This window comes from Corvus hawaiiensis, chromosome 28 (assembly GCF_020740725.1).
Source record: "Corvus hawaiiensis isolate bCorHaw1 chromosome 28, bCorHaw1.pri.cur, whole genome shotgun sequence".
Taxonomy (NCBI): domain Eukaryota; kingdom Metazoa; phylum Chordata; class Aves; order Passeriformes; family Corvidae; genus Corvus; species Corvus hawaiiensis.
Window position 1 is genome coordinate 6,759,819 of NC_063240.1, and position 20,399 is coordinate 6,780,217.

The 20,399-nt window shown below is 57.0% G+C and overlaps 1 protein-coding gene across 3 annotated transcripts in view; it reads left to right on the top strand.

Annotated features, from left to right (window-relative positions):
- The window catches only part of LOC125317706 (fibrillin-2-like), a 67,720-nt gene that overhangs the window by 22,667 nt on the left and 24,654 nt on the right, over window positions 1-20,399 (top strand). For all 3 annotated transcript variants that reach the window (XM_048287645.1, XM_048287647.1, XM_048287646.1), the window contains exons 7-22: window positions 1,716-1,913; window positions 2,671-2,796; window positions 8,002-8,127; window positions 11,522-11,674; window positions 11,958-12,155; window positions 12,500-12,643; window positions 12,756-12,875; window positions 13,498-13,623; window positions 14,030-14,152; window positions 14,478-14,753; window positions 15,232-15,285; window positions 16,506-16,631; window positions 18,174-18,299; window positions 19,268-19,387; window positions 19,835-19,972; window positions 20,234-20,284. In XM_048287645.1, coding sequence (XP_048143602.1) covers window positions 1,716-1,913; window positions 2,671-2,796; window positions 8,002-8,127; window positions 11,522-11,674; window positions 11,958-12,155; window positions 12,500-12,643; window positions 12,756-12,875; window positions 13,498-13,623; window positions 14,030-14,152; window positions 14,478-14,753; window positions 15,232-15,285; window positions 16,506-16,631; window positions 18,174-18,299; window positions 19,268-19,387; window positions 19,835-19,972; window positions 20,234-20,284 — 2,205 coding nt within the window. The remainder of the gene's footprint in view (window positions 1-1,715; window positions 1,914-2,670; window positions 2,797-8,001; window positions 8,128-11,521; window positions 11,675-11,957; window positions 12,156-12,499; window positions 12,644-12,755; window positions 12,876-13,497; window positions 13,624-14,029; window positions 14,153-14,477; window positions 14,754-15,231; window positions 15,286-16,505; window positions 16,632-18,173; window positions 18,300-19,267; window positions 19,388-19,834; window positions 19,973-20,233; window positions 20,285-20,399) is intronic.

Below are 20,399 nucleotides of genomic sequence, written 5' to 3' on the forward strand. Positions count from 1 at the left end.
CATTTCCTTCATAAAATTTCATTGGTGCCTCATTAAAAATTTAATCATTTGCCCATTAAAATTAGCACCAGCTGGGGCTGGAAGGCAGCCAGGGCTCTCCAGACTGCAATTTCCTTGGCTTCGTTCCCTCCAGAGGAGTCATCTGCATAGGAAAAGTTATTTTGGGCAATTATTTGCTTAAAAGGGGGTGTTCTCCTCACAATCCCGCATTCATTATCCCTCTCCAGGAGCTCCTGCAGTGCCTGGGGGAGATGAGGTGGGAGCTGCAGCTCTCCCTGCTTTGCTCTCTGTTCACAGCATCACTTTGGGGTTTGACATTTATTAACCTGAGTTTTCTGGGGTCCACCCCGCAGTGACATCGGCCACTGGTCTGGGATCTCCTAAAAGTTGGCTCCAAAAAGAAAGGATAATTCTTTGGTAACTCCCCATGGTTCGTGTTTCTGGTGGGATTCCCAAAACAAAGGCATTTTTGGGAGATCCCATCCCCTTCCCACCGATGTAACTTCCAAACTATTCCTTTTGTCCTTCTCAAACCCTTCTCCTCTCCACCTCCCGGTGACACCCACAGCCCAGTTTGATCAGCTTTAATTTTCAGGTATGAGCTGCTCCAGAACACAAATCAGAGGGAGCATTAAGCTGAAAATGAGGAATTCTTTGCGAATTGATTCTTTCCCAGACAGGAGGATTTCCTGTGTGTTTTCCATGGATTTTGGGACACTGTTACCTGGGGGTCCCAGTGCTGTCACCCCCCTCCACACAAGATTTTTGTTGCTTCACACATCAAACCCAAACCTTTCCCTGCAGGGACATCTGGGGGTTAATCCGGGAGCCGGGAACCGGGGTCAGGGCAGTTCCTAATTACTGCCTAATTCCAGCCTGGAAATTCCCTGAGCACATCTCAGCCGGCCTCTGGCTGCCTGACCAACACCTGACTGCTCAGACAGGTCGTGGGGAATGTTCCGGGCTGACAAGGACGAGGTTCAAGGGGATTTTTCCAGCCACAGATCAAACACTTCCATGCCACCACCTCTGCCTGGCAGAAGGAAAATCTCATTGAGGGATTTCTCTTCCTGCTGGATTCCTGCTGTGCCTCATCCCTCATCAAGGGTCACGGGAGCCCAGGCAGTGGCAAACCCACATTCCTGAGGGCAAAACCCTGCAAAAATTGGGTTAAAATCCTTGGAGTTTAAGGGATGGGAGGATCCTAACTGGGAATGGGAAACCTGCTGGTTGTTCCTGCAGTGTCTGGGGTTTAAAGTCAAAATTGCCAGGAGATGTTTGAGAGCTAAAGTGAAGAGAGACAGCATCCCAGAGTCTGAGAATTTGAGAATCCCAGAATCCCAGACTGGTTTGGGATGGAAGGCAACATAAGAATTGTGGAATTCCACCTTCCACTATCCCAGGGTGCTCCAAGCCCCGTCCAGCCTGGCCTCGGACACTGCCAGGGAAGGAAATTGATTGCTTTTCTCATTCCTGAAGTTCTCCAGGATAGCTGGAACTGCAGCCCTGGAATTGCCTCTTTGCCTGACTTTTGATTTTCAGTTCCTTTTAGGGCCAGCACCACCTCCAACACTGGGCTTCAGTTTGTCCCCATTGCAGTTTTCCCCCAGATTTCGCACGAGTGGCTGTGCTGGAAAGGGAACAGCACTGAGAGCCGGGCAGAAATCCTGGGATTTACGTGCTGGATCTAATCCAGGGATTGATTTCCTCCCCAGATTACCGCACCGGGCCCTGCTTCAGCCAGGTCAACAACCAGATGTGCCAGGGCCAGCTGAGCGGCATCGTGTGCACCAAGACCATGTGCTGTGCCACCATCGGCCGCGCCTGGGGCCACCCCTGCGAGATGTGCCCGGCCCAGCCCCACCCCTGCCGCAGGGGCTTCATCCCCAACATCCGCACCGGGGCCTGCCAGGGTGAGTGGGGATGGGAGGGGAGGGGGCAGAGCCCCTGAACAGCCCCGGAACAGAGCACACAGGGAGCAGAGCCCTGAAACAGAGCCCCAAAGCAGAGCCCCAAAGCAGCCCCGCAATGGAGAACACAGAGCAGAGCCCCAAAGCAGAGCCCCAAAGCAGCCCCACAATGGAGAACACAGAGCAGAGCCCCAAAGCAGAGCCCCAAAGCAGCCCCACAATGGAGAACACAGAGCAGAGCCCCAAAGCAGAGCCCCAAAGCAGCCCCACAATGGAGAACACAGAGCAGAGCCCTGAAACAGAGCCCCAAAGCAGCCCCACAATGGAGAACACAGAGCAGAGCCCCAAAGCACAGAACTCGCTGTGGAGCTTTGCCAAATCCCCGCCGTGTGTCATGGAGCTTCTCCATGCACCCAGAGTATCCCATGGGATTTTCCAAGATCATTTAATCCTAGAGATTCTGGCCACGCTGTGGCTCTCGGGTGAGCTCCTCCATCCCGCAGGGTGTCCTGGATCAGGCTGGTGTTTCTCCCAGAGAGCCATGGGATGGACACATCCTTTGGGAAGCATTCCCAGACTTTTGTCTCCCTCTTGCTTGAGCCAGGAATTCATTCCTGTCCATTCCCTGTCCTTATCCCTGGTGCCATCTGAGGGGTAATTCCTTCTGGAATGTGATCCAGCTCCTTGGAGCACAGGAAAATCCGCACTGGACATGGATCCATGGCTCCATTCCCTGACATCCTTGCTCTTCTTGCCGCAGATGTGGATGAGTGCCAGGCCATCCCTGGCCTCTGCCAGGGCGGGAATTGCATCAACACCGTGGGATCCTACGAGTGCAAGTGCCCTGCAGGGCACAAGCAGAGCGAGACCAGCCACAGGTGTGAAGGTAAGGGAGGCTCCAAGCCTGGATCTGCCAGGATTCTCCTCTTCCCAATGTCCCTGGAGTATTTTAGTCTTGGCTTTTTCCAAGGCAGAGATGGGGGAGCTCCCATTCCAGGCTGGATCCCACCTCCCAACCAGCCCTGCCAAAGGGGTTTTTTTATCTTCTTCCCAGAGTCCAAGGCCAGGAAATGAGGAATAGGCCTTGCCTGATCCCCTGATCTTCCCTGAAACCAGAAGGAAATGGTTTGGTTTGTTCACAGAGGGGTTTTTTAAGGATGTTTTAATGGGAACACGGATTGATGGCACAGAGGGGACCTCTGGAAGGGTTTACCCAGGCTCAGCCCAGGACTGCCTCCAAAGCTCTGCCAGGTTCTGAGTCTGATCAAGCCTTGAAAACTCAAAAACTTTTAATTCCAAGGCTCTTCATGAGGGCTGTGAAGATTTAATCAGTGTGAAATGTGGAATCAGGCTGGCTGTGGGAGCTAAGGGAGAGCTCTGCCTGCCTCTGGAAGGCCCTGGAACTGGGATAGTGGGAGGTTGGGATGAGATGATCTTTAGGGTCCCTTCCAACCCAGACCATTCCAGGATTCCAGGATTCTGTGCCCTGGGTTCAGCCCCTCAGGAAATCTTTCCCAAAGAGAGCCAGGAGCTCCGGAGGTCAGTCCCTGGTGGGGGATGGACATTCTTCCATCTCCAGGAAACATCTGTGTCTGTGGCTCCTCCTGGGCAGGGTGCCAGGAGACTTTCTCTAAAATCCTGACAGAATTCCTGCAGAGCTCCCACATCCAAGGATTGAAAGCAGGAGAATCCAGCCCAGCCTTTTTCTGTGTCAGGTGAAGGACCAGCTCCCCAAATCCAGTGATATTCCAGGAATTTGCCTGGCCAAGGTGGGACCAGGGGCAGCAGAAAGCTGCTCCTGCCTCTCCCTGCCTCTCCCATGCCAGCTGGGGAGCAGAGCACATCTGAAACCAGTTGAGCTGGAATCTCCTCCATCCCGAGATTAAACCCAATCCATTGTCCGGATCTGTCCTCCAGATGTGAGGGGCCTCCCCCTTCCCCCAGTGCCTGGAAAAGCAGCCCCACAAACAGCTTCCCTTCCCCGTCCTGCCCACAAAAGGGACATCTCCAGCATTCCCAGGGGCTGCTCCACCCCTGGGATCACCACCAGGTCAGGATGCTTCCCTTTGGATCTGGGAGTCCTGCTGGGAATGACATGGACAGCAGGGATGCTCCAAAGGGATGGGGTTTGAGGGCTCCTTTCCCAGCTGTGTCCCCTCCATGTCCCCACAGGGCCACCAGAAGGTGAGGAGGGTTCCAGGAAAGGGAAATCACCTTTGGGGTATCACTGCTTCCCTCTAGGAATGTGATTCCCTAAAACCATGTAATAGGGGAATAGAGAAGGTTCCTCTCCACTTTATGGACACAAGAAGGTTTGGGCCCCGAGTTCCCCGAAAACCTCTTGAGTTTCCTGCACCCTTTGATCCATCAGGAATTTGGTCCAGCAGATGGAGCATCAAATTCCTGAGCTTCACATTCCTGCTGAAACTGCCAAAATCTCTGCCTTGGTCCAAGTGTCCTCCTCACTGAGCCCAGGGGTTCAATCAAAGCAGCAACCAGAGGATGGATTTGTTATCCAGGTGTGCTGCAGGCTGCAGATCCCAGCTCCGCAGGAGATCCCTTGCTGAGTTTTGGGTTCATTTCACAGCTGGGGAAAGGAGGGAATTCTCTGCCGTAGGAAGAGGAGCTGCTTCCCTCTCGTTCCCAGACTCCCCATCCAAGCCCGGCACTCAGGGAATATTAAACCTCCATCAAACATCTCTGGGAGATTCCCCCCGGGTTCCCGGAGCTCGGGGGGGGCCTGGTGGGGAGGGAAGTCAGCAGCTGCGCCTGTGCTGGAGCCGGAGCTCAGAGCCCAGGCCGCTGATTAACGATGTCCCCTCATTAACGATGTCCCCTCATTAACGCCGGCGGTTTGTGCCATAACCCCCCCGGCCGTGTCCTGGGGGGAACAGAGATAAGGGCGATGCCTTCCCAGGGCGATCCTTATCTCTTAACACAAACCTTATCTCCAAACACCGACGGCACCTGGAGCTGAGGCTGCTTTGGTCCCCGAAGGATAAAGATGTTTTTCCTGTGTGAGATATTCCGTGCTGATAAGGGAGGCCCCGCTCTCCCGAGCAATCGGGGAGGCTGCAGCTCCCGGGATATTCCCGGCATGGATTTTGCTCAGCTCCAGCAGGAAAAACGAATCCTTTTCCTATCAGGGAAACGTGCGCCCCACGTCCAGCCTGGATTTGTGCCTGAGCCGCCTCCAAGGCCGGGGTTGCTCCGTTCCAGGCTCACTCCCGCAGCCCATCCCTGACGAATGTGACGCTTGCAGAGGGTGGCGCGTGTTATCCCTTTGTCCATTGTATTCCGAGGAGCTCCAGGGATTCCTGAGCTCGGGGCTGTGCTCTGGATGATGAGAACTTCTGGCACTGCTCCCCTTCTGAGGGATCTGAGCAGTCTGGGAAACAGGGAAGTGCTGGATTTAGGGCGGTAAGGGGTCAGGCTGATCCCTAAAAACCGCTGGAGACAAGGCCGGCTTGGGAAGCATCGAGAATTGTGCTTATGCTGTACAAAAAGATGAGCGAAGAGGGCAGGAATTGCCAGGTTCAGGATGAATTAACCGATACCATGCCCGGATTATGTTGGAAAAAAAGGGAAAAAGCAGGATCTGTTGAGATTTAGGGGAATGAGAGCCTGGGGAGAAGGGCAGGTTTGGATCCGGCGGAGTTCTTAAGATGGCGGGAAGAGAATTGTCGAGGACACAAGAAAATTCCTGGTGTGAAGTGGAGAGAGGGAACATCAAAGCTGAACTCGGAGACATCCTCCTGCTCCAGAGACCTGGATCCATAAATCACAGGGAAAGGGAGGCTGTGGCATTTTTAAATGATCCTGGAAGCAACCGGAAAAATGACACCGGGGGGAACAATTCCGTGGTGTGGAGTTAAGGGGGAATCACTGGCTGGACAAAGCTTTTCCTGCCATAATTCCAGGGTTTCTCTGCCAAGAATTTCACTTTTTAGCAGCCCTTCCTGTGCTGCAGAACAAAGGCCAAGCTCTGCTATCAGTGAGGTAATGCCAGTGCCTCATCCAGGATGCTTCCCAAAGGAATGTGTCCTGCATCCAAAATCCATCCATGGTGATAAGAGACAAAAAAAAAAAAAAAAAAAAAATAAAAAAAAAATCCATGGAGAAACACCAGGAAAGGGAGTGGAGGGCTCCAGGAAGCTGTGTGCAACAACCTCAGCTGAAATCCAGCCAGGATTTGACCATTTTTGGCCTCTCCAGGACATTCTGCCAGGGAGAACAAATCCTGGAATCCCAGTGCTCACCTATTTTTCTCACCCCTTTGGATGTGAGGTGTTCCTGATGTCCCCCCAGGCCAGGCTTTTGTCATCAGGGCACAAAATCCCAAATCTCCTGATGGAGCTGAGGCTCTGTTGCCTCTCATTGATGTTCCTGCACCAGTGGGAGCTTCCCAGAGTTTTCCAGGGGTGGATGGAACCCAAAACCCACTTTCTTTCAATTTCCTCACAAAACCCCTCAGGAGAGCTCATTGTTTGGCTCCATCCAGAGCTCATTTCCCTGGATTTGGGGTGGTTTGGAGGTTCCATTCCCTGCTCTGTGGTTCCTTTGTGCTTCCTGGGAGAGGAGGGTTCGAGTCCCTGGTGCTGCACCAGAGCGATCCCAAGGCACGACCCCTGGGGATGTTTTCTCCATCAAATCCTGGGATTTTAGCCCATGGAAAGGTTGGGGTTCCCACATGTCTGCGGGCACCGTGTGGGATGAGCTTTGCAGCTCCAGCTCTTCCAGAGGCTCTGCAGCCTTCGGCTTTTCCAGCGTTTTCAGCCTTAAGGACGAGGCCAACTCCAATCCCAGCCCAGCTCCAAAATCAACGTTTGCCTTGAATCCTGCCATTGTCTGAGCAGCAGAGCACAGGATCCTGCTTTAATTTTGAACAGAAGGTTGGAAAAGTCGGGAAGGAGCCAGGCTGGAGCTGGCAGAATTCCCTCCCCGGCGCTGGGTGTTAATGAGAGGGGAATGAACCCGTCCCACCGGGTCAGCTCTGCCTGAACGGATCCAAACCACCACGGGACACTCACAGAGGGAAAATCGTGAAGGAAAATGTGGTGGGGAAGGACTGAAAGGACAACAAAGCCCAGGGCTCAGGTTCCCAAAGCTCAGGATGTGGAGTCCTGCAGGAACGGGCTCTTTTCCTGCTCCTCAGCGCTGGGGTTTTCAAGGGGGAAAGAAAGGTCTGCAGTTTGAGTGACCCCCTTGGATTCCCTGTTTTTCCATGGGAATGGGATTCATCGCTGTCCCCACAGCCCCTGACGCTGCTTTGGGGTGAGTGAGGGATGTCAGAGCACAGATCTGCCAGCTGCCCCCAGATCTCGGATCCTCCCCAGTGCCACACCGAGTTTTGAGCTGGGTTTTTCACCAATAGCACAACTTTTCCTTCCCAAAGCTCTTTTCCTTTCAGAGCTCCGTGAGTTGTAGCCCCGGGCAGGGCTGGGATTAAACGGCAGGGCAGGCTGGCTGATAAAATCTCTTTTTGGCTGCAGGGGCCCAGGTGGGGGAAGTGTTTTCTGTGTTCTGTTCCGCTGCCCTGGGAGCTCTCAGGGCTTTTCTGAGGGACTCAAAGAGCCAGAGCAGCCCCGGAGGGCTCAGGGGACACCTCGGGTGGTGTCCGGGGGCAGAATTTGAGAGTCCTAAAGAGCCGAGCACGAATTTGTCTTCCCCTCTTGACTGGAATAGAATCAGAGAATGGAACCATGGAATATCCTGGGCTGGGAGGGACCCACAGGGATCTGCAAGTCCAGCCCATGACCCACCACCCCCATGGCACCGAGTGCCACATCCAGGCTTTCCTTGGGCACCTCCGGGGACGGGGACTCCAAACCTCCCTGGGCAGCCCCTGCCAAGCCCAGTCCCTCTTTCTGGGAGGAATTTCTCCCTGCTGTCCAGCCCAAACTCCCCCCTGGGAGGGGCTGTGCAGAGAAGCAGAGAACTCCATGAATCCCCCTCTGGGAGACTTTTGGAGACCCTTTATGACCTCAAGCATCCCACGACCCCCCCAGCTCCATTCCCACCGTCTGTGCCCTGGGTGTGGATGGGGAAGGGGCCGTTTTGCATCCTCCCCGTGGGATTGTCTCCCTTGCAGATGTGGATGAGTGCGGGGCCATCCCCGGCGTGTGCGACGGCGGCGACTGCACCAACACCGTGGGCAGCTACGTGTGCTCCTGTCCCCGCGGCTTCGTCAGCAGCCCCGACGGATCCCGCTGCCTCGGTGAGGGGAGAAACCGGGATGTGGGGCTGGACCAGGCTCTGGGAGCCTGGCAGGGCTGGGAATCTCTGCAGAGGGATTTGGGGGTTGTTGCTGGGATAGGGAGAAACGCTCAGTTCTCCATCCTGCTCCCGGCTGGATTCTCTTGCTCTTTCTCCCTCTCCAGAATTTGGGCTGTGGGAGCCTCAGTACTGGAAAGGGTTGACAAGGACACGAGGAGGAGGATTGGGAGGAAGGTGTGGGGCTGGGAATGTGGTGGGAGTGAGGATGGGGAGATTTGGGAAGAGGAATTCAAACAGAACAGGCAGAGATTGGTGGTGCAGTGCAAAGTGTCAGGTGCAGCTTTCTGTGGAAATTAATAGAGAAAAAAAAAAAAAAAAAAAAAAAAAAATCAGCTCCGAATTCTTTTCTAGCCACAGATCCTGGAGCAGGATTAAATGTTTTCGTTCCAGGAGGAAAAAAATGTTGTGAAGTGTAAAAAGTAAAGCCCAAGTCCTCTTGTTTGGGAAACTGATAGATTTTAATGGGAATGGAATTTTTTCCTGCTGTTTCCCAGCCCCTGCCATGAGCCCAGAGGGGTGTGACAGCTCTGGGATGAGTCATGTGGACATTCCCCACTTTCCTTGAAACCAAGAGCTTCAAGAAACGAAAATAAATAAAATTAGAAAGCCCAGATTTAAAAATAGTCCCGAGCTGATTTAGCTGCAGTGGACTCTGACTGCACCTGAGCTGGCTCCGGGTGCTGCAGCCTTTCCCTGAGCTCCCTTTTTGGGTCAGGCAGGGTTTGTTTTGGCAAAATCCACAGCTCCTGCCAGGGTGGGGTTGCCCTGGCATCCAAATTTTGCCAGCTCTGCTCGAGGGGGTCTCAGGGCTTGTTTGGAGAGTTTGGGGTGGGTTCAGGCTCCAGGTTTGCATCCCATGAAATAAATCCAGGGAGCAGCTGGGAAAGCAGAAGATGGATAAATGATGTGGGCACTTTTAAAGCATGAGCAGCATCAAGAGAGGGGAGATTGTCACCCTGGAGGTGACCACAGTGTCTCATGTGAAGATATTTAGGAGCACCAGCCCTTGACCCATTCCCCTCCCTTTTTAGCAAAGCAAAACAAAACCCTTTTTTGTGGCACTGAATGATCTCCTGCAGCCTTTACAGCTGGAACAGCAACACCCAGAGCTTGAGCTGATCCCCAGTGCCAGGAGCTCCTTCCAGTGCCTGCCCCACTAAAACCCCACCAGGAGAATAAACCCCTCCTGGTCGAAAGGAACCTTCACGGAGGGATTCAAGCACCTGGGCTTGGCACACAAAGCCCAGTCCCACCCTGGGCCGTAAGGGTCCCACCCATTCCTGCTGGTGAAGGCTCTGCAGGCAGCGCAGGAGCTGCTGCAGCAGCTGGGGGGGCTCAGTGGATTTTCCTTGGTACAATGGGTTCCTCTTGCAGAGCAGCTTAAAAGAATAATTTTCAAATGAAGAGAAATGGCCTTTGTGCATTCCCAGACACGCACATGGTGTTCCTTCCCTCCCTCCCTCCCTCCGTCCCTGCGACTCAGCACTCCTGCTCTGGCCTTTCTGAGCTCTTTCTTTCCCTGAGAGTGCAGCAGAGCTCTGAAGGATTTGGGTTGTGCCTCTCCTTGGGCAGCATCAGCAGATTCAGTGCCTCAGGTTCTGGGTCTTGCTGAGCCTGGCAGAGCCCTGGCTCACAGAGGGTTGGGAGCACTGAGGGCTTTGCCTGCCTGGAAAGCCCTTTTTGGCCACTTTTGTCTAAGCAAGAAGAAAAAGGAAACATGAGGGTTATGGAATCATGGAACAGGTTGGGAGGGATCTCAGAGCTCATCCAGGGATGTCCAGGGACACCTCCCACCAGCCCAGTTCTGTGGGATTAGCTGTGCTGGATAATCTCTGCTGCCTCTCCTGGGGTCAGGACACGCCCCATGGGATGGGTGCAGGCCTGCCAGATCCCAGATCCAGCCTGGAATCACTCCTGGCCCCTCAGGATGAGCAGGACCAGCTCCCTCTGTGCTCTGCCATCCTGTCTGAGCCCTGTCACCCCCCAGAGCCCTCTGGGCTCAGTCCCCACCCCGCAGCTCTCTCTAATCCCATCTGGAATTTCCCCTCCCCTCTCTCCTGCAGCATTTTCTGCCTTACTGGGGTTTTGTGCAAAGCTGTGCCCTGGGAGCAGAACACCCCCATGGCTTCTCCTCCCCTTCCTCAGCATCAGGAGCTAATCCAGCCTTGCATTCAACCCCTGCTTCCAACCTTCCCTTCTCCAGGCCTGACTTTCTCTCTGCTGGTGTTTTTGGTGGATAAAGTTTCCTGAAAGGAGCAATTCCCACAGAATCCAGCTCTGAGCAGGGGTGGGGGACGTGCCTGAGGAAGGACCTGCTGGTTTGAACTGGGGTCACTGTCCCCTGCGGGTCCCCGAGCTGTGCTGGGAGCAGAAGTGCCCCCACAGCCCACAGATCAAACAGCGCCAGGCAATTAATTCCAATTACATTCCCAGGATGTACATTCCCTGCTGGCTGATGGCAGCCACATCCCAGGAGACTTTCCCCCTCATTAACTGACTTTAGAAAAAACAAGGTGGGAGATGAATGAGGGGAAGATTCCAGGTTTTCCTGGAGGGATTGGTGCCAGGTGGAGCCTGCTGGATGTGAGAGACCCTCAGTCCCCTGGGCCTTGGCAGGAGCCACAAACCCCCCCCAGCAGGGCCAGGCTCGGGGTGAGTGGCTTTGACCCCATCCAGGGCTCCTTCTGCTCCAGCTCAGTCCAGCTGGGATCAGCCAGGGACAGGGACACGCTGGGAACGGGAGCCTGGAGGGAGCTGGAATTGGGAACAGCTCCATTTGTGCAGCGAGGGATGCTGGGGCCTGGCAGGGGATGATTCCTCGTGGGAAGCCTGGGATGTGGGACACTTTGGGACCTGAGGGGGGAAGGACACGCTGGGCAGGGGTGGCAGCAGGAGGGGAAACATCTGGCCGTGATCCCATGACTTTAGGAAGGGAGGAAGCACGGGATGAGGTGGGAATGTCCCTGTTCTGTGCTCTGGGAATTCATCCAGGACCTGCTGGGTCCCCTGTCCTTCCTGCAGGGCAGGGAATGCAGCTCCCAATGGACAATCCAATGGGGAGGCGTTGCCCAGCTCTGGCTCTGGTCTGGCTGGACTGAGGAGCCCAAATGGGAACGAGAGGTTGAACACTGGGAATGAGTTCCTGGATGTGCTCCAGAGGGAGAACCTCATGATCTGGGAGGATGAGACGGAACAGGGGGGTCACACTGGGAGAGGGGATGGCCGGGAGAGATTCCATTGGGAATGGGCCCTCAGGAGCTGGCTGAGAGGGGGGTGGTGGCACGTTGTGACCGTGTCTCCTCTTCCTCTTCCCCTTCCCCTTCCTCCTCCCGCAGACCAGCGGCTGGGGACGTGTTTCTCGGCGCTGCTGGGTGGCCGCTGTGCCGGGGACGTGCCGGGCCAGGCCAGCAGGATGCAGTGCTGCTGTGACTCGGGGCGCTGCTGGGCCATTGGCCAGACCCCCGAGATGTGCCCTGTGCGGGGCTCGGGTGAGTGACACCCCTGGGATCCTAAAACTGGGGGTGTTGTAAGACAAGGTTGGAAAAGCTCTCCAAGAGCACTGCCAAGGCCATGAAACTCTGTCCCCAAGTGCCACATCCCCATGGCTTTTAAACCCCTCCAGGGATGGGAACTCCTTTGCCAAAGCCACCGTTCCCATGGGGAAATCTCCCTCTGCCCCATTCCCATCAGGAACCCCCTGTGTTCCCTGCCTGTCCCTCGGCTCCCTGCAGGGGATCTGGGCCCTGCTGGAACAGCCTTGTTTTGTTTCAGACGAGTACCGCAGGCTCTGCATCGAGGGACTCCCGGTCGTGCCAGGCTTCCCCAGGAACTTCCCAGGAATTCCTGAATTCAGGCCCAACGGAGTCGGGCCAGGACTCAACGGGCCCGGAGGCATCGGCCCGAACGGGGCGAACGGACAGGGGGGGATCCCGGGCCTGCCCGGGATGGGCCCGGGGAGCTCCAGCATCGGTAATTCCCGGGTTTGTCCTGGCTCTGGGAGCAGGGGTGTTCCCGAGGGCTGGAATGCCGCTCCCAGCCAGACACACGGGAGCAGAGGGGTGTGCTCAGGGAATGTCCTGGCTCCGGGGAGTGCTGGGATGTGGCACCGACGCTGGACAGGAGCTGAGCCCGCAAACAGATCCAGCGGGGCTGGCTCCGCTCTGGGATATCCCCCTGATTCCCAATGAGGAACGGAGCTTTCCTGTCACCGCCTTACTCTCCGTGGTTTCCCCCCGACCTTGGACCCCTCTGACGTCCCCCCAGAGAGCTCCTGGGACATCCAAGGGCTCCCCAACCTTCCCTGTGCCCCCCAGGAACGGCCACGCTGAACCAGACCATCGACATCTGCAAACACTTCACCAATCTGTGCCTGAACGGGCGCTGCATCCCCACCCCGTCCAGCTACCGCTGCGAGTGCAACATGGGCTACAAGCAGGACGTCAGAGGGGAGTGCATTGGTGGGTAGGGGCTGTTCCCAAAGCTCCCAGGGCCCCTCCGGGCTGGTTTTCCCGTTGCTGGGCTTTGCTGTGCCCCAGGGTCCCTCACAGGTTGGTTTTCCCTCCCTTGCAGACGTGGACGAGTGCTCGAGCAGCCCCTGCGTCCACGGCGACTGTGTCAACACCCCGGGCTCCTACCACTGCAAGTGCCACGAGGGCTTCCAGAGCACCCCCACCAAGCAGGCCTGCATTGGTAAGGGCTGTGCCCTGCTTTGGGGGAGCTGCAGGGGTGGCAGAGGGGTCAGCAGAGCCCCTGGCACCACAAAAGGGTTGTAGGGGCGAAATGCAGGGAGGAGTGTCCAGCACCGCCAGGTGTGGGATGGGATCTGTCCAGGAGAAGTTTTCTCTGCCTTGGCCTTCCTTGAAATTTTCTGATGGCGATCAAGGCACCCTCAGAGTCCTCCACAAGAGCAGAACTCTGCTGGGAGAACTTTATCTGACAAAAGGGGGGATTCTGGGCCGTATTTATATGGATGCAGGATTTCCAGCAAGGCTGTTCTGCCAAGATGCTGCTGCAGGTGAGGGATGGCCAGAAAAGGATGGGAAGGGAATGTTCCACCGTGGGAACAACAAGCAAAGGCAGATTTCCCTGGCAGTGCCCAAGCTCTGAGTTTTTTATTTTCTCCCCTCCTGACAAAGTGGCTTCCAAAGGCTCCCTGTTGCCTGGCAGTGTGAAAAGATTCCTCATTTCCAAATGGGATTTTTGAAGATGAATTCCTGTATCTGAGGACACCTGCCTGGGTTTCTCACGGGCGATATTAAGCTGGGACTGCTCCCATTCCCCCTGCTCCCACTTTCTGGTGATTTCCCTGCAGACATTGATGAGTGCATCATGAATGGGGTGATGTGCAGGAACGGGCGCTGCGTCAACACCGACGGCAGCTTCCAGTGCATCTGCAATGCCGGCTTTGAGATCACCCCCGACGGCAAGAACTGCGTTGGTGAGGGTCCTGGGGGCCTCCAGGAGCTCAGGGCTGAGCTGGGATCATGTTCTCCCTGGGGATTTAATCTGGGATATCCCCCAAGGAGAGGGTTGGATTGGGGAGGTGTTTCCATGGGGGTGTTGTGCTCCTGTGGGGTTTGGGCTGCGGGGATCAGCAGGGCTGGGGCTGGAGCAGGAGGTCCCCCAGGAGCACTGGGAATGCAGCAGGACAGCTCTGACCAGGAAAGGTGACCCTGGGCTTGGAGCTGATGCTCTTGGAGGTCCCGTCCACCCAAACCCCGCTCCCCCTCTGTCCCCTCTGAGAACCAGCACCCGCTGCCACAATTTGGCCATGGGATGGGGCACGGGGGTTTTGGGCACAGGAGGGTCTTGCTGCAGCTCTGGGGTCCTGTCTGTGCCCCCAGACCACGACGAGTGTGCCACCACCAACATGTGCCTCAACGGGATGTGCATCAATGAGGACGGGAGCTTCAAGTGCATCTGCAAGCCCGGCTTCGTCCTGGCTCCCAACGGGCGCTACTGCGTGGGTGAGTAAATCCCAATCCGGGCTCTTCCCAATTCCAGCCCCTGCCCACATTCCTGGTCACTTGTCAGTGCCTCAGGCCAAGGGGAGCTGAGAAATCCAAGGTGCGGCCAGGCAGCTCCTGCTCCACCACCAGAAATTGTCCCGTTGTGGGAGAATGGGAAAAAGGGAAAAGGTTCTCCTGTCCTGAGCCTCTCTCTGTGTGACCTGAGCCTTGTCCTGTGTCCTGCCCTCCTGTTCTTGTGTCCCAGTCTCTTCTCCACACATCCCAACCCTCTCTCCGTGTGTCCCTCATCCCGAGGTCGCCTCACTCTCGTGTCCATCCCCAGACATCGACGAGTGCGAGACGCCCGGGATCTGCATGAACGGCTGGTGCATCAACACTGAGGGCTCGTTCCGCTGCGAGTGCCTGGGGGGCCTGGCCATCGGCGTGGACGGCCGGGTCTGCGTGGACACCCACATGCGCAGCACCTGCTACGGGGGCATCAAAAAGGGCACCTGTGCCCGCCCCTTCCCCGGCGCCGTCACCAAATCCGAGTGCTGCTGCGCCAACCCGGATCATGGCTTTGGAGAGCCCTGCCAGCCCTGCCCGGCCAAGAACTCCGGTGAGTCCGTCCCTGGGTGTGCCAGAAGCAGGGAAGGTGCTCAGGGATGGCCTGGTGGCTCACTGGGATGGCTTGGGCAGCTTGGAGAACTGTAGGAATGGGGAAAGGGGCGCCAGGCAGTCAAAAAATGGAGAGTGGATGCCCACATCTGGTGCTGGGATATTGGAACTGGAAGCATCAGCATTGAAATGCACAAAGCCGTAGCACCGAGGCTGGGAGAGCTCAAGGAGAGTTTGGATAACGCCCCCAGGCACAGGGTGGGATTGTTGGGGTGCCTGGGCAGGGCCAGGGATTGGGCTGGGGATGATTCTTGGGGTCCCTCCCAACTCAGCTCATTCCGTGTTTGTGTTGTATGAGCATAACCAGGCCTAGAACTGCCATTCTGACAAACAAGCACTAAGCCCAGCTCTAAGCTCAGTGAATGTCACTGTGGGGAGTGTCCAGGCACGCTGACGGCTCTGTTGTGCTCTGTCCCCAGCGGAATTCCAGGCTCTCTGCAGCAGCGGCATCGGGATAACGGCGGATGGCAGAGGTGGGTGCAGGATTCCACAGGGACATGCGGGATTCCACAGGGATGTGCAGGATTCCACAGGCACATCCCACAGCACCCTCAGCTGCTTTTCATGGCGTGGGGATGGATCTGTGGGAGTGTGTGCCCGGAGAGGCTGGGCTTTACTCCCTGCTCTGATGGGAATGGGGAGCAGGACCATTTGCACCCTCCTGGGTGTTTCCCTCCGCTGCTCTCCGGCTCCTCCTTGGGGTGTCCCAGGGACAGGGAGGTGACAAACGTGTGCTGCCAAGGGGCTGCTTTGAGTTCCAAGAGGTCCCAGTGCCAGCCCTGGGCAGTGCCTGGATCAGCAGGGAGAGCACAGAGCGGCCAGGCAGTCACGGCCTTGCCGAGCCTTCCAGATGGGAAGGAGCCAGAGGTGAAGCCCTGGTGGCTCCTTGGGCTCCCATCCAGGGCTCCATGTCCTGGCCGGAGGCAGTCCCAGGGGAATGATGAGACTCTTTCTAGCAAGGCCATGCTCTGGTCATTCCACCCTGCCTGGAGCCAGGACTGCACTCAGAGCTCTCCAGGCTGCGTTTCCCTGGATGGAACCGAGCTCCAAGTGTGTGGGGACAAAGGCCAGCAGTGCCTGGGCAGCCCTGGCCATCTGGCACTGCGGGGACACTGCGGTGCCAGCACTGACTGCCCTGGGCTGGGCGAGGCTGGGGCTTGCCAGGGTGCAATCCCTGCCCTGGCACCAGGGATTGGCTCCAAAAGAGCAGAGGAAGGGATGGTGCTGCAGGGAAGGGACACTGCCCACCTGGCTGCCACCCTTCTGGGTCACTCGGTGCTGAATCCAGGGATAGTTAAAGGGCCTGACCTGAGTACTGGGGTAAAGAAGACTCAGGGATGTCACACGAGGACCTGAGAGCCCTTGACATAAAACTGGGCTTATCCCATCCCCTTATGCAGCTCTCTCCACCTGAGCTCAGAGCGCCGGGCTGGGTCAGGACCTTATGGGCCAAACCAGGGGAGCAGAGCAGGGAGAAGCTGTGGCTGCCCCATCCTTGGACGTGTTCAGGGCCAGGCTGGACAGGGCTTGGAGCAACCTGGGATGGTGGAACTGGAATGAGATGGGCTTTAAGGTCCCTCCCAACACAAACCATTCTGGGATTCCGCGATTTCTGCAGTGAAGAACCGGGAGGTGCAAGGTTTCTGTCCTTGCGTTTGCTGGGGTCCATCTCATGTGGCTTTTTCCCTGCCAGACATCAATGAGTGTGCCCTGAACCCCGACATCTGCCCCAACGGGATGTGTGAGAACCTGCGGGGGAGCTACCGCTGCATCTGCAACCTGGGCTACGAGTCCGACCCCACGGGCAAGAACTGCGTGGGTGAGTCGGGCCTGGCCCAGCACAGGCAACTGGGGCTCAGGGGGTGCCCGGGGGTGCCAGGCACCTCCAGGAGCTGCTGCAGCCCCTGCTGCCCTCAAGCACCTCCAAATCCCCGTGGGACAGCGCGAGGAGCCGCGTGAGGACCTGCAGTGTGTGGTTTGAGGCTGCATTGCTGGGAGGGTGCAGCTGCATTTCTGCACCTCTCAGGCTGCCGGGGCTCCTGCAGTGCTGGAACCCCAGCCCTGCACAGCCCCCACAGCCCCCACAGCCCCCCACAGCCCCCCACAGCCCCCACAGCCCCCTCAGTCCCCCACAGCCCCCCACAGCCCCCCACAGCCCCCACAGCCCCCCACAGCCCCCACAGCCCCCACAGCTCCCCACAGCCCCCCACAGCCCCCACAGCCCCCCACAGCCCCCACAGCTCCCCACAGCCCCCTCAGTCCCCCACAGCCCCCACAGCCCCCTCAGTCCCCCACAGCCCCCCACAGCCCCCCACAGCCCCCCACAGCCCCCCACAGCCCCCACAGCCCCCCTCAGCCCCCCACAGCCCCCCACAGCCCCCCACAGCCCCCACAGCCCCCACAGCTCCCCACAGCCCCCACAGCCCCCACAGCCCCCACAGCCCCCCACAGCCCCCCACAGCCCCCCACAGCCCCCACAGCCCCCCACAGCCCCCCACAGCCCCCTCAGCCCCTACAGCCCCCCACAGCCCCCACAGCCCCCACAGCCCCCCACAGCCCCCCACAGCCCCCCACAGCCCCCACAGCCCCCACAGCCCCCTCAGTCCCCCACAGCCCCCCACAGCCCCCCACAGCCCCCCACAGCCCCCCACAGCCCCCACAGCCCCCCTCAGCCCCCCACAGCCCCCTCAGCCCCTACAGCCCCCCACAGCCCCCACAGCCCCCACAGCCCCCCTCAGCCCCCCACAGCCCCCTCAGCCCCTACAGCCCCCCACAGCCCCTACAGCCCCCACAGCCCCCCACAGCCCCCCACAGCCCCCACAGCCCCCCACAGCCCCCACAGCCCCCACAGCCCCCCTCAGTCTCCACAGCCCCCCACAGCCCCCTGCTCGCTCCCCCAGCAGTGGGACTGGGGGGAGAACTCATGGGTTGGGATAAGGACAGTTTAATGGGGAAAGGAAAACAAGGATTCGTTCCCTGCTCCCCGTGGGCAGGTTCAGCACCCCCGGGAGAGCAGGGGAGACTCTGCAAGTTCCTTGTGAGGGAAGAGAAGGGGCAGCTCTGATTTCTGCGCTCTGGGAGCAGGGACAGGACACAGGGAACGGCCGGGGCTGTGTCAGGGGAGGTTTGGGATGGATCTCAGGGAAAGGTTCTTCCCCCCAAGGGGGCCTGGGCACTGCCCAGGGAACGGGCACAGCCCCGAGGCTGCCAGAGCTCCAGGACAGCACTCTGGGACAGGGTGGGATTGTTGGGGTGTCTGTGCAGGGGCTGGGGTTTGGTCCCCTGGGTCCATCCTGTGATCGCGTGGGGGAAATTAACCCTTGCCAGCCCAGAGCAGCTCACGGATGCCGTCTGTCCCCAGATGTGGACGAGTGCAGCGTCAATCGGCTGCTGTGTGACAACGGCCTGTGCAGGAACACCCCCGGCAGCTACACCTGCACCTGCCCCAAGGGCTTCGTGTTCCGCACCGAGACCGACACCTGCGAAGGTAACGGGGCCGAGCCCTGCCTGGAGCCAGCCCAGCTCTAACCCCCCACTGCAGCTCCGCCTTTGGGGCTCGGGGGTTTTTACCTCATCTTTAGGGTTTTTTCTCATGGTTTTTTGTGGTCCTTCACACTGGGTTCAAAGCAGTGGACACCCAACCCCAAAACATCTGAGCCTGGAAAACAGAGCAATTTCCTCCAGGCCCACAAAATTTGAGCTTGAGGCCTGACCAAAATTGCAAGGTTTAGGGAATTTGATTGAAAGGTTGTGATTTGGAGGGGGAAAAATGGTTTCCTGTGCACAGAGGCCTCAAATATTTGAGAACTGGCACTTTGCACACAAGTGTTTGTTGAAAAAAGCTGATTTTCTGTGAAGAAGGTGAAAAGTGGCCAATGCTGTGCAGCCTCGATCCAAATAAATTTTTAAAAATCTTGTATTTTTAATATTGTTGTTAGATCTCTCTAAATTACGTGTTTATACCTATATTTTATATATTTATATGGAATTTATATATAATTTATTATTTATACATTATATAGCATATAGTACATTATGTAGTATTTGTTACATTCTATATGTCATGATTATATGTTATATATGATTGTATATATGTAGTATACAATAATATATAATATACCACATAGAGTATATATGATGTACTATATATTATATATTATATGATTATATTATATAGTATTTACTGTTATATATCACATTATTATATCATGATATATTTCTATATTCTATATTTTATATTTTATATATATATTACATATTCTAGCATATTTTAAATTTTATTACGATATTTAATACCATGTAAAAAACAATTTAAACCACCATTCTTCAGACTCTTTGCTCTCACCTCCTCCAGTCTGTGTCTCCGAGGCGGTGTCCCCTGTCACTGCCCCCAGTGACCATCCCTTTGTCCCTTTGTCCCTTTGTCCCTTGTCCCTTTGTCCCTTGTCCCCGCAGACATCAACGAGTGCACGTCCAACCCGTGTGTGAATGGGCTGTGCCGGAACAACGCCGGCTCCTTCGCCTGCGAGTGCTCCCCGGGCAGCAAACTGGACCCCAGTGGCACCATCTGTGTGGGTGAGTGGGGCCAGCTCCTGCCAGGGCCAGGCGGCACTGCCAGCGTCACCCTGCATGGTCACCTGGCCTGGCGCAGGGACGGGAATTCCAGAGGGCAGGGATGGATGGGATACTGGGATGGAATCCTTCCCTGGGAAGGTGGAGAGGCTCTGGAATGGATTTCCCAGAGCAGCTGTGGCTGCCCCTGGATCCCTGGAAGTGTCCCAGGCCAGGCTGAAGCAGCCTGGGATCAGGGAAGGTGTCCCTGCCCATGGCAGGGCTGGCACTGGATGGGATTTAAGGCTCTGGGGACCAGCCTGGTTTGTGTCCCTGCTGATCCTGAAGGATCAGTGTCCCCAGGGAGCACTTGGGCAGAGACAGCTCCTCCCAGCTGCCTCCCAGGGCTTCCATGCCCCTGGAATGTGGGGCGTGGAGCAGCCCCTCCAGCTCCCGTGTCCGTCCCTGCAGACAGCATGAAGGGCACCTGCTGGCTCAACATCCAGGACGGGCGCTGCGAGGTCAACATCAACGGGGCCACGCTGAAATCCGAGTGCTGTGCCACCCTGGGGGCAGCCTGGGGCAGCCCCTGCGAGCGCTGCGAGATCGGTGAGGTTCTGCCAGGCTCTGGCATTCCCGAGGAAATGCTGGAGTTGTGCCCGGGGGTGGGAGGGAGATCAGGAACAGGTTCTTCCCTGGAGGGTGCTGGGGCACTGACAACGCCCGGGGACAGGGTGGGATTGTTGGGGTGTCTGGGCAGGGTCAGGAGTTGGACTGGGTGATCCTGTGGGTCCCTCCTGGCTCTGGATACTCCATGATTCTGTGGGAAACGTGGATGGGTTTCTTTGCTGACGTTCCTGTCCCTTGCAGACACCGCCTGTCCCCGGGGATACGCCCGCATGAAGGGGGTCACCTGTGAAGGTAAAATAACTGCTGTTATTGGGAACCTGGGCATGGTGTCCGTGTTGGTGTCCTGCTTCTCTGAGGCTTGGGGGAGATCTCCACTCTCTGGCCCTTTGTCTGTCTGTCTGTCCAT